This window comes from Panicum virgatum, chromosome 6N (assembly GCF_016808335.1).
Source record: "Panicum virgatum strain AP13 chromosome 6N, P.virgatum_v5, whole genome shotgun sequence".
NCBI classification, from domain to species: domain Eukaryota; kingdom Viridiplantae; phylum Streptophyta; class Magnoliopsida; order Poales; family Poaceae; genus Panicum; species Panicum virgatum.
Genome location: NC_053150.1, coordinates 15,477,798 through 15,491,645, shown reverse-complemented (window position 1 = coordinate 15,491,645; position 13,848 = coordinate 15,477,798). Strand labels below are relative to the sequence as shown.

The 13,848-nt window shown below is 44.8% G+C and overlaps 1 protein-coding gene across 2 annotated transcripts; it reads right to left on the bottom strand.

The window, feature by feature from the left end:
* Window positions 1-3,079: 3,079 nt before the first annotated feature.
* LOC120679550 lies at window positions 3,080-13,750 on the bottom strand. 2 transcript variants are annotated; one of them, XR_005677234.1, is made up of 4 exons: window positions 13,389-13,750; window positions 11,742-12,730; window positions 11,549-11,574; window positions 3,080-8,410 (listed from the first exon to the last, which is right to left on the bottom strand). XR_005677234.1 is itself a non-coding variant. In XM_039961157.1 (3 exons), the coding sequence occupies exon 3, from the start codon at window positions 11,384-11,386 to the stop codon at window positions 10,277-10,279; it is 1,110 nt and encodes a 369-aa protein (XP_039817091.1). In that variant the 5' UTR covers window positions 11,387-11,574; window positions 11,742-12,730; window positions 13,389-13,750; the 3' UTR covers window positions 9,358-10,276. The 2 variants fall into 2 exon arrangements, 1 of the variants encoding a protein (XP_039817091.1); XM_039961157.1 differs by lacking the exon at window positions 3,080-8,410 and having other exon boundaries at window positions 9,358-11,574.
* Window positions 13,751-13,848: the final 98 nt, after the last annotated feature.

Below are 13,848 nucleotides of genomic sequence, written 5' to 3'. Positions count from 1 at the left end.
CCTTCGACAGCTGTCTCGAGAATCTGGACAGGGTCTTGCAAAGATGCCAAGAGAAGGACCTGGTGCTTAACTGGGAAAAGTGCCATTTTATGGTCCGAGAAGGCATCGTCCTTGGGCATCTAGTGTCCGAGATGGGGATCGAGGTAGATAAAGCTAAGATCGAAGTGATGAACAGCTGCCTCCCCCTGTGAACGTAAAAGGGATCCGTAGCTTTCTAGGCCACGCGGGGTTCTATCGACGTTTTATCAAAAAAATTTCACAAATCTCTAGACCCCTCACAAGCCTGTTAGCCAAAGACGCACCCTTTGAGTTCATAGATGAGTGCATGAAAGCTTTCAATACCCTGAAAGAAGCACTCATCTCAGCACCAATCATTCAACCACCGGATTGGTCACTACCGTTTGAGATCATGTGTGATGCTAGTGACTATGCTGTTGGTGCGGTCCTTGGCCAAACCAAAGATAAAAAGCATCATGCGATCGCTTACGCCAGCAAGACACTCATGGGAGCACAGCTCAACTATGCCACAACAGAAAAAGAGCTCCTGCCAGTTGTCTTTGCTATAGATAAGTTTAGGTCTTACTTAGTGGGAGCAAAGGTCATTGTTTACACTGACCATGCTACTCTAAAATATCTGCTCACTAAGAAAGACGCGAAGCCTAGACTTATCAGGTGGATCCTTCTACTCCAAGAGTTTGATCTTGAGATAAAAGATAAAAAGGGAGTAGAAAATACTGTTGCAAATCATTTGTCTCGTTTGCAAATCACTAACCCGCAGGAATTACCTATCAACGATTTCCTACAAGACAACATGCTCCTCAAGGTGGAGGACTTCAGCCCATGGTACGCAAATATTGTGAATTACATGGTTTCAGGTTATGTACCACCGGGCGAGTCCAAGAGCAAGCTGCAGATGGAAAGCATGCGCCACCTTTGGGACGATCTGTACCTCTACAGGATATGCGCTGACGGCTTGTTAAGGAGATGTGTACCAGCAGCCGAGGGACAACAAATTATCGAAAAGTGCCATACAACCCCATATGGAGGCCACTATGGAGTTTTCCGCACACAGGCCAAAATTTGGCAGTGCGGATTCTTCTGGCCAACAATGTATGACGACACCAAAGAATTCATTCGAAGGTGTCATAAGTGTCAACTGCAAGGTGGCATTACATCCCGCAACACAATGCCCCTCCACTACAACATGCAAGTGGAGATCTTCGATGTTTGGGGCATTGACTTCATGGGACCATTTCAAAAGTCCCATGACAGCGAGTACATCCTCATCGCTGTCGACTACGTCTCCAAGTGGGTAGAAGCTTTACCATGCCGAGCCGCTGACTCCAAGCATGCAAAGAAGATGCTCTATGAGGTAATCTTCCCTCGCTTTGGAACACAACGAATGGTGATAAGCGATGGAGGGTCTCACTTCACGGACAAAGGATTTAGAGCATTCTTGCAAGAACTTGGGGCAAGACACAATATCGCTACACCATACCACCCACAAACAAGCGGAAAAGCTGAAACATCAAATAAGCAAATCAAGAATATCCTGCAGAAAACAGTAAATGCCATGGGAAAAGGATGGAAAGATAAGCTACCTGATGCACTCTGGGCATACAGGACCGCTTATAAAACACCCATTGGCATGTCCCCGTTCCAGTTGGTCTATGGAAAGACCTGCCATTTGCCAGTCGAGCTTGAGCATAGAGCTTATTGGGCAATCAGGAACTGGAACATGGACGTGAAGCTAGCTGGCAAGAACAGGCAAAAGCAACTTGCCGGGCTAGAAGAATGGCGAGAAAAGGCCTATGTAACACCCTAAAATTTGCATTTCTTGAAATAGATGAAAATTGATTTATTTAAGAATTTTGTGCTCATAAAACATAGATGAAAATTTATTTTATTCTATATTAAAATTCATCATAGGGCATAGAAACATGCTTGAGCATACATGCTGGTGCATATTTATTTTATGTGATGACTGGTTTTGATCCAAACTTGAAAAGATTTCAAAACCATTTGAAAACTCCATTTGAAAAGCTGTTCAAATAAAAGAAAAACACATTTCTTTTCCCTCCTCACTCTATTCCTCCTTTCAGCCCAGCTGGCCCAATTGGCCTGGCTCTTTCTCCCATCCCGCACCGGCTTTTCTATCTCTCCCTGGCCGCTGCCCGCTTGCTCTCCTTTTGGGCCGCCAGCGTCCAGCCCATCTTAGCCTTCCCCTTCGCCTCTGTTCGACTGGCAGCCCGGCCCCGCGCTCTGTGCCGCTGCCACCCCGGGCCCGCATGGCAGGGTGTCATCCCCCTCCTCCCGTTCGAATTTGGAACACGCTGCTGCTGATGGCGCCCGCGCCAATCCCGCAATCCCGGGCTCCCCTTCCTTCTAGCGCGAGTACCCGAGCCTTCTTAACCCGCATCACCAGTGCCGCTTCGTTCCTTTCCACTCTCGCAACGAAAATCGCCCCACCTCGAACCAGTCGCCGTCGCCGAACCCTAGGCGAAGCTGCCGCCGGTCGACATCGCCGTTTCGTCGCACCTGTGTTGCCATAAGTCACGAGACGGGCTTCGTATCAACTCAACGAACTCGCCCGTCCTTTTTCCCCAATTTCTACCGCACCTTTTGCTCATGGCGGATCGCCGGACTTTGCAGGTTGCCGACCGTCCGCCTCGACCCGTCGCGCGTCGTCCTCCGTCCACCTCGGCCTCCGTTTTCTCCTTGGTGAGAACCCCCTTGATCCCCACTTTTGTTTGGTACCGGTCTCGTGTAAAACGGTGGCCGGAATCGCCCGATTTAAATCCGCCGGCGAGCTCACTCGCCGCCGGTAATGGCGGGCCGCCGCGGGGTCATCTTCTCCGGCCGGGCGCGCCGCCGAACCGGCCGCGGTCTAATCCGCACCGTCCAATTCAGATCCAAAGGATCTCATCATCCCGTACCCTTTCGGGTGGCAAAACTATTAAAGAGTCCCTGTCTTTTATGGTTATTTACATCCAGGTCCCTGTGCAGTGTTTTAATCAGATTTCCGATTTATTTTTATTCCGAAAATAGTTCCATCTATTTACAGAAATGCCATTTCATTCAAATGCTTATAACTTTTGCATTTTAAATCCGATTAGCTCCGTTCAACTTGCATTGGATTCCTAATTTCATAAACTATCTGTTTATCTTACTGTTAACCATGTTTCCCTCTGTTCAAAATTAAGTTTATATTAATTTATTATTTCTCTAAAAGTAAACCTTGTTTAAATCATAACTTCGCCGTTTTAGATCCAATTTCGGTGAATTTCGCGTCTATGTGATCGTAGCGATGCGTACTGTTGTTTGCATCGTGTGTGATTGCATGGATGTTTGTGTGTTGCTTCATGATGATCGATCGATAGACGGTGAGCAGTACGAGGGTGACCAGCAGTACGACGACGACCAAGAGCAGCAGCAAGACCACTTTGAGCAAGGCAAGTATAGCATGGGTTTGTCCTTGTTGTCCTATTCACAATTATACTTACATTCATTTATGCATGTGTCCACCTTGATCGACAATTAAGGATATCCTAGATGTTGAATACTTATACCTTGACACACCTATGGGTTATGCATTGGGTAGTATCTTGCTAGCGCTTAAACACACCATGATCTCGTAACATAATTAATGATGATGTTTATTTTTTGTTAACATGATTCAAGGGCAAGAGCATCCATGTTCTTCTATTTGTTATTGATGCTCTTAGCTCTTCATAAGGACTGTTTCATTTGTGATCATCCGGGTTTTACCGTACAGCTATGGGGGCTATATGGCTCTGGCTCTAGTTGATTAAAGGACCCTGTCTAATATTGTTGGTGGTTACCGGTTAGGGGAAGTCAAGGGTTTGTACCTGCAGGCCTTCGACGTATTAGACAGACCTTTGAAAGAATTTATATGGTTGTCAATGTGTTGGCCTCACACTCGAGAATCATGACCCATAGTGAAAGTGTACACCTCTGCGCAAAGTTAAAAACTGTTATAACAGCCGTGTTCTCGGATATGAACGGCCCTGGAGACATTTGTGAAATAGTTGGTCACATTTAATTGCTTGTTCATGTTATATTTATGTTGTTTTATGATTATGTTAACTTGATCATGGGGTAAAGGGAACCTTGATGCTAATGCTTAATAAACGTGACATGATTTATAAAAGCTAAACGCAGTTTAACCAGTGTCTAGCATTTTGAGCCTCATTCACCCCATGTTATATTTGTTGAGTACGACATGTACTTACGCTTGCTTTATATTTCATATTTGGAAAATCCCGGATGGGTAACAGGTTATGATGTGTTTGATGAGTTCAATGACAACTACTAAGCTTGGTCAACCAGTCAGTATCCCTGTGGCAATAATGGTGCCTCATCGGAGAGTTTAGCTATCTATATTTTGTTTCCGCAGACTTTGATTTTCTATTTATGTAATGGATGATTAAACGATTATGTAATAAGTTATGAGCTTGATACTCCAGTAATTTGTCTATCATATGTGTGATGGATCTCTGGGCACATATGTAATATTATATCCAGCTTTGTTCTTAAAATGAGTATGAAAAATTGGTATCAAAGCCATAGCTGACTGTAGGACGCAAGCCTAGTTAGAATGGTCGTTTTTAGCTTCCCTTGTTCCTCTTAATTCATGCTATTTACTATAGTTTTGTTATTTGCTAAATTTTTATGCTTCTATCCCTTACTCTATTATGAAAATTTTGATTCTATAATAACCAAAGTCTAATTTCTGTAGATGTATCACGTGACCAGCTCCCAGTACGTTGCCCAGTTCAACTCAGTGGAAATGCCATCACTAGCGCAGGAGGAACCTGTCATTGGGTGGACCGTAAAGGAGTAACACACGTTGGACTGCCACACTAGAGCTCACCTGCGTTTGGAGGGAGTTCTCCTCCAGGACTACATGGATTGGGGGATTGTGAGGGTGGAGTATGTCTGCCATCGCTTCTCACACCCACTGGAACCCACACATTGGAGAGCTACCGTGACACTCCTCACCCGGGACTTCATGACGGATTCATGGTTGGTTGAGTCAAGCTTCACGCATCCGGGCGTCCGTGCTACTATGGAGCATAGCATGGATGACGCTGCTTTGGAAGCATGGCTCAATCTTCGGGGACGTCGTCGCCATATCGTATGTGCCAGCCACCGCAATGATCATTATCTTCCTTACGCTCGTCCTACCATGGGTTGGGCAATCAAGGAGCCTTCGGGTGAAGACTTCATTACCAAGTTGAATGTGGGATTTGCTCGTGACATGATGAGGAAGGATATGCGCATGGGAAGCATGTTGGCAAGTCAAGAGCGAATCATCAAGAGGCTCCAAAACCAAGTTGATTGCCTAAGGGTGCAGCTAGGACGATCAAAGATCTACAACATTCTTCCACCTTGGTACATGCCATAGGTTTTGAGCCCCATCCAGTTGAATAAGGCGTTAGTTGCGTTTGAGTCAAGTTGAGTCTATCCTAATAAGTGTGGTATGAAACTTTTGTGTCATTTGAGTTGTTATGAACAATTTGTGATTTGGATTTTTGCTTGTGTGCTGGAGCTTTGTGGGCATGTCCACAGGTTCCAAGGTTAAGGATTTTAAGTTTAAAGTTAATGATATCATAGTGGGTTTGCTTTATCTTTTGTCTATCCTTGCTGTTGCTGTTTTTTGGAGCAACCTGTGATGTTTCGTATTTATCTCAAAGTCTGGTCATGATAGTTGGATGAATTTTTTATGAGAATAACTAGACTTCAGTACCTTTCCAATAGATCAAGAATCATGTTTATATCTATTTCGAGCTGTGAGATATAACTGTATGAAGATGAGGTTTTTGAGTTGTCTGGAATTCTGGGTAGTTTCGGTTAGTGTCTGTTTTCAACCTGGTTTATGGCAGAATCTGGTAAAGTATTCTATAGGAAAGTTGTAGAGAATTTCATAAGCTTTCCAAAGGTATAGGCTACAACTCAATTGGATTACCTGAACTCGAGGTATGTTAGCTTTATACTGTGCTGTTGATTTCCTGCTCTCAAGGAATATCAGATTTCTTGATCTTTCCTATGCACACACGAGCTATCTCTTGGATATCGAAGGTCTTCATGACAAGTTAACTCATTTAGAAGAAGGTTAAAGCTATCCTGGGTGCCCCTAGTTAATCTTCTCTTAAGGGGGGTAGCCAAGTTATAGAGGTTGCAAGAATTAAGTTTCATCCATTCTAGAGCTTCGCTTGGAAGTAATCAGTTATATCTGTGGTTAAGAAGTTAGTACCAAGTGCCGGTATCTTTGCTCAAGATTGACCACTTGTTGGATCATCTAAAAGGAGCTTGGGTGTTTGTCATGAATGGGTATTGCCTCAAGCACTCACATCACTTGGGAGTGCAACCTCAGCTCAAAACAAGTTAGCATTTATGACTTCTCTACAATTAGATCTATGATAAATTAGGAAGCCTCAATACTTACACCTAGCCGGGTGTGTGAGTTTTGTTTGGAAGGAGGTCTTTTATTGGTCATTATATCTCTAATGGTGGAGTGACAAGTAGAAGAACTCAGGAAAAAGATGCTAAGTTGAAACCTACTCAAACATATAAGAGTGTGTTTTAGAGTTCTTTTGGATGTTGATGATCAACGGGAGGTTGAAGGAAGGTTTTCTCCAAGTCTCTCAGATGTTTTTACTAGAGAAGATATTAAGTGTGTTTGGACAAAGCTTAGGTAAACTTTTGGAACAAAACTTATGACTCATCTTTGCTAGATCAAGACTAGAGTATTCTATCTATTGTGATGCACAATGTCAAGGGGAAGTAAGTGTCCTTGTGAGAAGAGATGGTTGGATGTAACTTTGAATAGTGAAGTGTATGTATTTGGAGGTAGCGACATCTACATGGACGGTAAGAATCTATAGGACTATTAAATTGATCTTGAGTTTGAGATGTTCTAGTTGGTTTGGGCTAATCAAGAGTGATGACTTGGAATAGGTGCCTTGAAGTATGATGTATAGTCCACTTTGGAATAAAAGAATTCACAAAGGACTAACAATTGGAGGTTACTTGAGAGTTGGGTTGGAGCTGTCTTGGAGTTGTTAAAAGTATCTATTTGGAATTGGTTTCGCAAGTTACTTGGAGTAAGGTTATCAGGATATGCAAAGTAAGACGACATCGTTATCGAGAAATTGGGAATACACGAGGAGTAACAAAGAATTTGAAGATGGAGTATCTTTATCTCTTTGATCAACTTCTTTCGAATCTCGGGACGAGATTCCTCTTAAGGGGGGTAGAATTGTAACACCCTAAAATTTGCATTTCTTGAAATAGATGAAAATTGATTTATTTATGAATTTTGTGCTCATAAAACATAGATGAAAATTTATTTTATTCTATATTAAAATTCATCATAGGGCATAGAAACATGCTTGAGCATACATGCTGGTGCATATTTATTTTATGTGATGACTGGTTTTGATCCAAACTTGAAAAGATTTCAAAACCATTTGAAAACTCCATTTGAAAAGCTGTTCAAATAAAAGAAAAACCCATTTCTTTTCCCTCCTCACTCTATTCCTCCTTTCAGCCCAACTGGCCCAGTTGGCCTGGCTCTCTTTCTCCCAGCCCGCACCGGCCTTTCTCCCTCTCCCTGGCCGCTGGCCCGCTTGCTCTCCTTTTGGGCCGCCAGCGTCCGGCCCATCTTAGCCTTCCCCTTCTCCTCTGTTCGACTGGCAGCCCGGCCCCGCGCTCTGTGCCGCTGCCACCCCGGGCCCGCATGGCAGGGTGCCATTCCCCTCCTCCCGTTCGAATTTGGAACACGCTGCCGCTGATGGCGCCCGCGCCAATCTCGCAATCCCAGGCTCCCCTTCCTTCTAGCGCGAGTACCCGAGCCTTCTTAAACCGCACCACCAACGCCGCTTCGTTCCTTTCCACTCTCGCAACCGAAATCGCCCCAAAGCCTACTCAGGATAGGAGAGAATTTTGGAAATTCATTTTTCTTACTCAAACACAACAAGCAAGAGCAAGCACAAGCAAACAATCTAAACACTCTTTTGTTATTTTTGCAAAGAAATTTATAAAGCCACATTTTTGGAAAAACTTTTAAATCCTTGGGTTTTTTTTTGCAATCTTTCGAATAACAACCCAAGATGAAAAACTTGGGGTGTTATAGTTTAGCATGCTTCGGGTCGCGAACCAACACATGGATTTTATTATCACAGGGAAGGGAAGATTAAAATAACGGAGTGGAAGAGAAGTGCTACGCTACGGTACATCTCCCTTGGGACACCACAATGATAGCAAGCAGGAACACCACAATGATAGTCAGTTTGGTGACACTTACTTGTGAGATTTGATGTTTGAACTGTCCAGAACTCCATATTCTTGTCCCACACTCCATATCCTTGTTGTTCTGCTGCTGAAACTGTAATTATAAAGAGAAAAACTGAAGTCAGTAGTTGAAATTAAATGTGTAACAGCATTACAGCAAGTGAGCAAGTAATTCAAAATTTAAAAAGAACACAACTAAACCAGGGCAGCAGGCAACCAGGAAGGCATACATATTACATAGACAATTAGACAGCTAAATAGGTTCAGTGTTCAGACATTCAGTACATAAATAGGTTCAAATGATAAATTGATAATAAGCTAAACACTTCAGCTGAACAACACATCAGCACACAACAATTCAACAAAGCAGCAAACTTCAAAAGAAGACAACCCAGCCATGCATCTAATCAAGCAATGCTTCATTCAATTGAAATTCTTGTTCTCCATCAGGTGGTCCTCTGGAATCTTCACCATCCTACATTGTATATTCTGAATCTGATACACCATGCTGGTCACCTGGTGCATCTACCTCCATCATCTCCTGATCACTGTCATTCAGTTCAGCAATATCCTGAGTAGCATTTGCCCTCCTTGGACGCTTCTTCCTAGCATAAGTGTGGCTAACAGCAGCAGCAGAACGAGCAGCAGCCGCCCTTTTCAGGCCACGACCCTGGAGACCTTCAGTTGCACCAATAGCTTCATCCATCTGCCCCCAAGTCAGCACGTTGCCATCCCCATCTGTTGCTGCTCCTGTGTGAACTGGATCCGAATTTACATCAACCCATTCACTCTCCCAATTAAATTCAAGAATCAGAGGGTTGAATTTCTTTGCTTTGGAGCCAAGTTCTCTAATTTTTTGAAATCTATTTGACATCTTCCGGTTGTAGCTAACATACACCAGCTTGCTCAACCTTTTGTGCTCTAATCTGTTCCTCTTTTTGGTATGGACCTGAACAAATAGACAATGCAAAATCAGATTAGTGTCCAAGGAATATAGCCACCAAACTCCAATTGGTTTGTACTAGTACAGTGGTACTTACATGAGAAAATGTGCTCCAATTACGTTCACATCCAGAAGCAGAACAACAAAGGCTCACAATTCTTTTTGCTAAATTTTGGAGCTCATATGCTAGGCCACCATATGATCCCCACCACAAAACTGCAAGGCAAATACAATTTAAGGTAAGGAGCTACAAAGCAGATCAAGAGGCAGGGATTGAAGGGAAGGAACTTACTAGGATTCTTGTTATCTCTCTCTCTTATTGCCATTGGCTTTGAGAAGCAATCACCTTCAGGCCTCTCATAATCATCAGCTTGCTTACTAATCTTGCACTGTTCATCATCATCCGACACCATCTTCCACAAAACATCATTGAACATGGACCTTAGCCTTGTAGCTTGCCTCCTGTCCTTCTCCCTTATGGCAAAGAACTTGCCTGGATTCAAGAATAGGGCTGCACCATACAACTTTTGCTCCATTTGGTTTTCCCACCTCCTGTCATAGCAGTCCATTACTTGTTTAAGTAAAGTGTTATTGGCTCTCAGGTCCTCCTTGATTGTGCTCTTTGCCACTTCCATTGCTGCCATAATCTCAGGGGCTGCTGGTGTCTCATCTCCATCTGCTATCCTTAGAGCAATGAGAAGGGGCTGTGAAGCTTTTAGGCAATTTTGCACTTTTGTCCAAAATGGTGCTGAAAGGACAATTCTCACATTGCTGTCCTTCAGCAGATTTGGACCAGGCACTGCTACTCCATTGGGGACTAACAAACAAAGCCTTCAAACCTTGTCTCTTTTGAAGCATACTTGCCAAAGTGAGATATGATGTAGCAAAGCGAGTCACAACAGGTCTAACAAGATCTCCATCTATTTTCTTTCTCATAAACTCAAGAAGCCTTCCATGCTTGTATAGAAATCTGGACAATTTCTTTGCCATATTGATAGTTGTGTTGAATTCCTTTATCTACCCAATGTCCTGCATCATCAAATTCAAGCAATGTGCTGCACAAGGTGTCCAAAACAAATGAGGGATGCTCTCCATTAGAATCCTTCCCGCTGCCTTGAAATTGGCTCCATTGTCTGTGACTATCTGCACAACATATTCCTTTCCAACCTTATCAATTTGCTTTTCCAATAAATCTGCTAACATTTGTGCATCGGCTACTTCACTTGAAGCGTCCACTGAGCCTAGGAAGAAGGTCCCTGCTGGGCTGTTGGAAAGAAAGTTGATGAGATGACGGCGGCTTGTGTCATTCCAACCATCGGACATGATCGTGCAACCATATTCCTTCCAAGCCTCCTCATGCTTCTTCCTCAGTTCTGTTGTTCGCTGCACAACCCTTTCAAGCAGCTCCTCCCTAATTTCACGAAATGTTGGTGCACGATACCCAGGACCATATTGCCCAATGGACTCAACCACAATCTCAAAGCTTCTTGAATTGATGACATTGAAAGCTATGGCATTCTCATAAAAGAAATCAGCGACATGATCATCAACAATTTCTTTGGCCTCCTTAGATTTCTTTGTGCAGTGCTCAAGAGTAGGTTGTGAAGTACCATATTTATGCCTTTTTGCTACTACTTCCTCTGGTGTATCGCAAAGCATTGAACTTATTGACTTGGAGTACTTTTGTGTTTGTGGTTTTACTGGACCAGAAACCATAAAAGAAGTGATTGCATCTTGAGAAACTTTCAGCTTTGCTGCCTTTGCTTGCTTAAGCCTTGTCCCAGAACTTGGTACTGCTACTTGTTCAACAGCTTCACCCTCCTCTGCACCTTGCTCTTGTTCTTGTTCACCTTCACCTTCACCTTCATCCACTTGCACAATCACACTTCTTGCATTCTTTTTCAGGTAAATGCTCATCTCTTTGGAGATCAACTCTGGTGCTTTTGGACATTTTATTGTATCACCATAGCCCCCAGCAAGGTGCTGCTTGAACCTTTTGATTCCTGTAGGAACAACCTTCTTGCAGAATATGCATTGCACCATCTCCTTCTTCAGAGGATCTGACCAGAACCCATATTTCCATCCAGGGTCTCTAGATTTTGCTTTCCTCTTAGGATCTTTAGCCATCTCCGCAAGATTTGGTGGCAGTTCAGCTATGGCCTTCTCTACTATGGATTGACCATCTGGAGCAGCTGAGGAGGCAGTTTCAGCAGCGGAGGAACCTGTGGCACCTGCTTCATTGGCCACGGCTTCATTCTATGGCGACGGTGGCGGCATTATCACTTGCACCTGCCTTTGCCGCTGTGCATCGAAATCTGCAGAGCAATGATCGGAGGAGGAGCACCCTCAGCTGAGCAGAGCAAGAGTAGAGCAGAGCAAGAGCAAGAGCAGAGCAGAGCACCCTCTGCTGAGCAGAGCAAGAGCAAGAGCAGAGCACCCTCCGCTAAGCAAAGCAAGAGCAGAGCAGAGCAAGAAAACTTACCATCGGAGGAGGAGCTCATCTTCAGACGCCGGCGGGCGGCGGCCAGGCGACGTGACGCAGGCGGTCAGGCGACGGCATGATGCGAGCTGGCGGCCGCGTGACCTGGGCGGCGTGACACAGGCGGTCGGGCAGCGGCGTGATGCGAGCGGCGGCGGCGGCACGACGCAAGCGACGGCGGCGGCGTGATGCAGGCGGCGGTGGCGGCTCGACTCGAGCACTCGAGCGGAGGAGCGTGGTGCACAGAAGTGGCTTTATATAGTTAACCCTAATGGGCCTAATTGAGCCCAGTACAGGCGGCAGGCTGGACAACTTTTGGGGCCGGCAACCTGATCGACCAAGCAGCAAGTCGGACGCCTAATCTCGATTAGGCGACGATTAGTCGGACAATCAAATATCTGATCGACAAAAGCTAGTCGCTCCACTTATCGAAGCCAGCGGAGCGATAAGGTCGACTAATCGCGACTAATCGCGATTAGTCGGACGACTATATAACATGGCGTGAGAAGTAGCACATGTTTTTCTCAAGTGATCAATAAGTGTTAAGACTTCGGGGCCATCATTACCAGTTCCCGAGAGAATCTCACAAAACAAGGATACCAGCATCTTCCCCTGGAATGAATGGGATAAAATTTGTATGATCTCTGAGTAGGTTGAGAAGTCATGCTGAAAACCAAGGCTATGTATATCTTTAAAGTAGGCAAAGGCAACAGCAGGCTTCCTCCTTAGGCAGCGGAGTGCATGCACAACACTGTCAGAGCTCAAAGACCGCCGCCGTTTCCGGATAGGCTCATTATCAGGAGCACAATTCAGCCTTTCATCACCACTTGAGTCGTCATGCTGAATTGAAGCAGCGAGTAAGGAGTAGGGGCAAGAAGGAACTTCCCAGGGTAAAACCTTCCTGTGCCTGAACCATTCAGCAGTGCATTTGGGCCACCGCAACAGGATCATTGGAGATATAAGTCTCTCTGCTCTTCCAACAACCCATTAACCTTCATTGAGAAAAGAAATATGCCAGCATCAGAAAAGAATTAGACAAAATATATCAAAAGTTTTATATGGTTGGTTCCCATTACCGAACAGGCAAATGTATTATTTGATTTCAATGCTGATTGCACGCAATGGTTAAACCGAAGAGATGATTGGAAAAGAGACAGAATTTCTTGTGGATTTCTGTATCTCCATATGATAATGTTACACTAAACCATCTAGATTAATTAAAACCACCAAGAGCCTTCTCTTGTAACTGAGGAAATTAAGTACTCTGCTAATTTGCACAGCTGGCTACTTTCTACATGTACAAATCCTGGCTAATTTTGTACAAGTTGTTAATTTTGCACAAGTTGTTAAGGACCAGCCACACGAGAACCTTGTCAAGGTACTGACCATTTCTCCAATAGGAAATTCATTGTAAAGTTGGTGACACAGATTCATTGTATATAACTAACGTTGAAACAAGTTACTGATCATTTGACCTTCTAGTATGGTGAAAGAAATATTATGCAACAAAAGTTTCAGGACAAGCTTTTATGCTCAAAGAAAAATTGTATTCTGCACAGTGAGGCTACAAATCTTACTAGCATTAAACTAAATAATACTTCAATATGCAGTGCCATCTGACTATATAGAATATAATATAGTACATCTTACCTGTGCTAAGCAAAGCACTACTGCACTAGCGCAGTGTAGAGGGGCCAAATGGCGAACGGACCCGCCGTGCGGCGAGCGCCGTGCGCTCGTGCCGGATTGGCCCAGGGCCTGGATGCCGTAGACTTGCCGTGCCCCTGGGGCCACCTCCACGCCACCGCGCCACAGCGCCAGCCGCCGCCGCCGGGCAGCGGGAACTCTGGAAGAAGAGGAGGCAGGACCAGCGACCGCAAGAGTTAGGAGCGCCTGCTGGCTCGCGGCTGCGGATGGGGTCTGCCGGTCTGGTCTCTGGTGGTGTGCCGGCTTGGGCGGCTGCCTGCCGAGTCGAATTGCAGGGCGCCGTCGCGGAACACTGACGAGGCGGCGAGGAGGAGGAGGATGCTGCGAGCGTGCGCCTGTTCGTGTTTAACGGGTTGGGCTGGGCCTTCTAGCCTCTTTTGCTGAAAACCGCAAGATGGGCTGG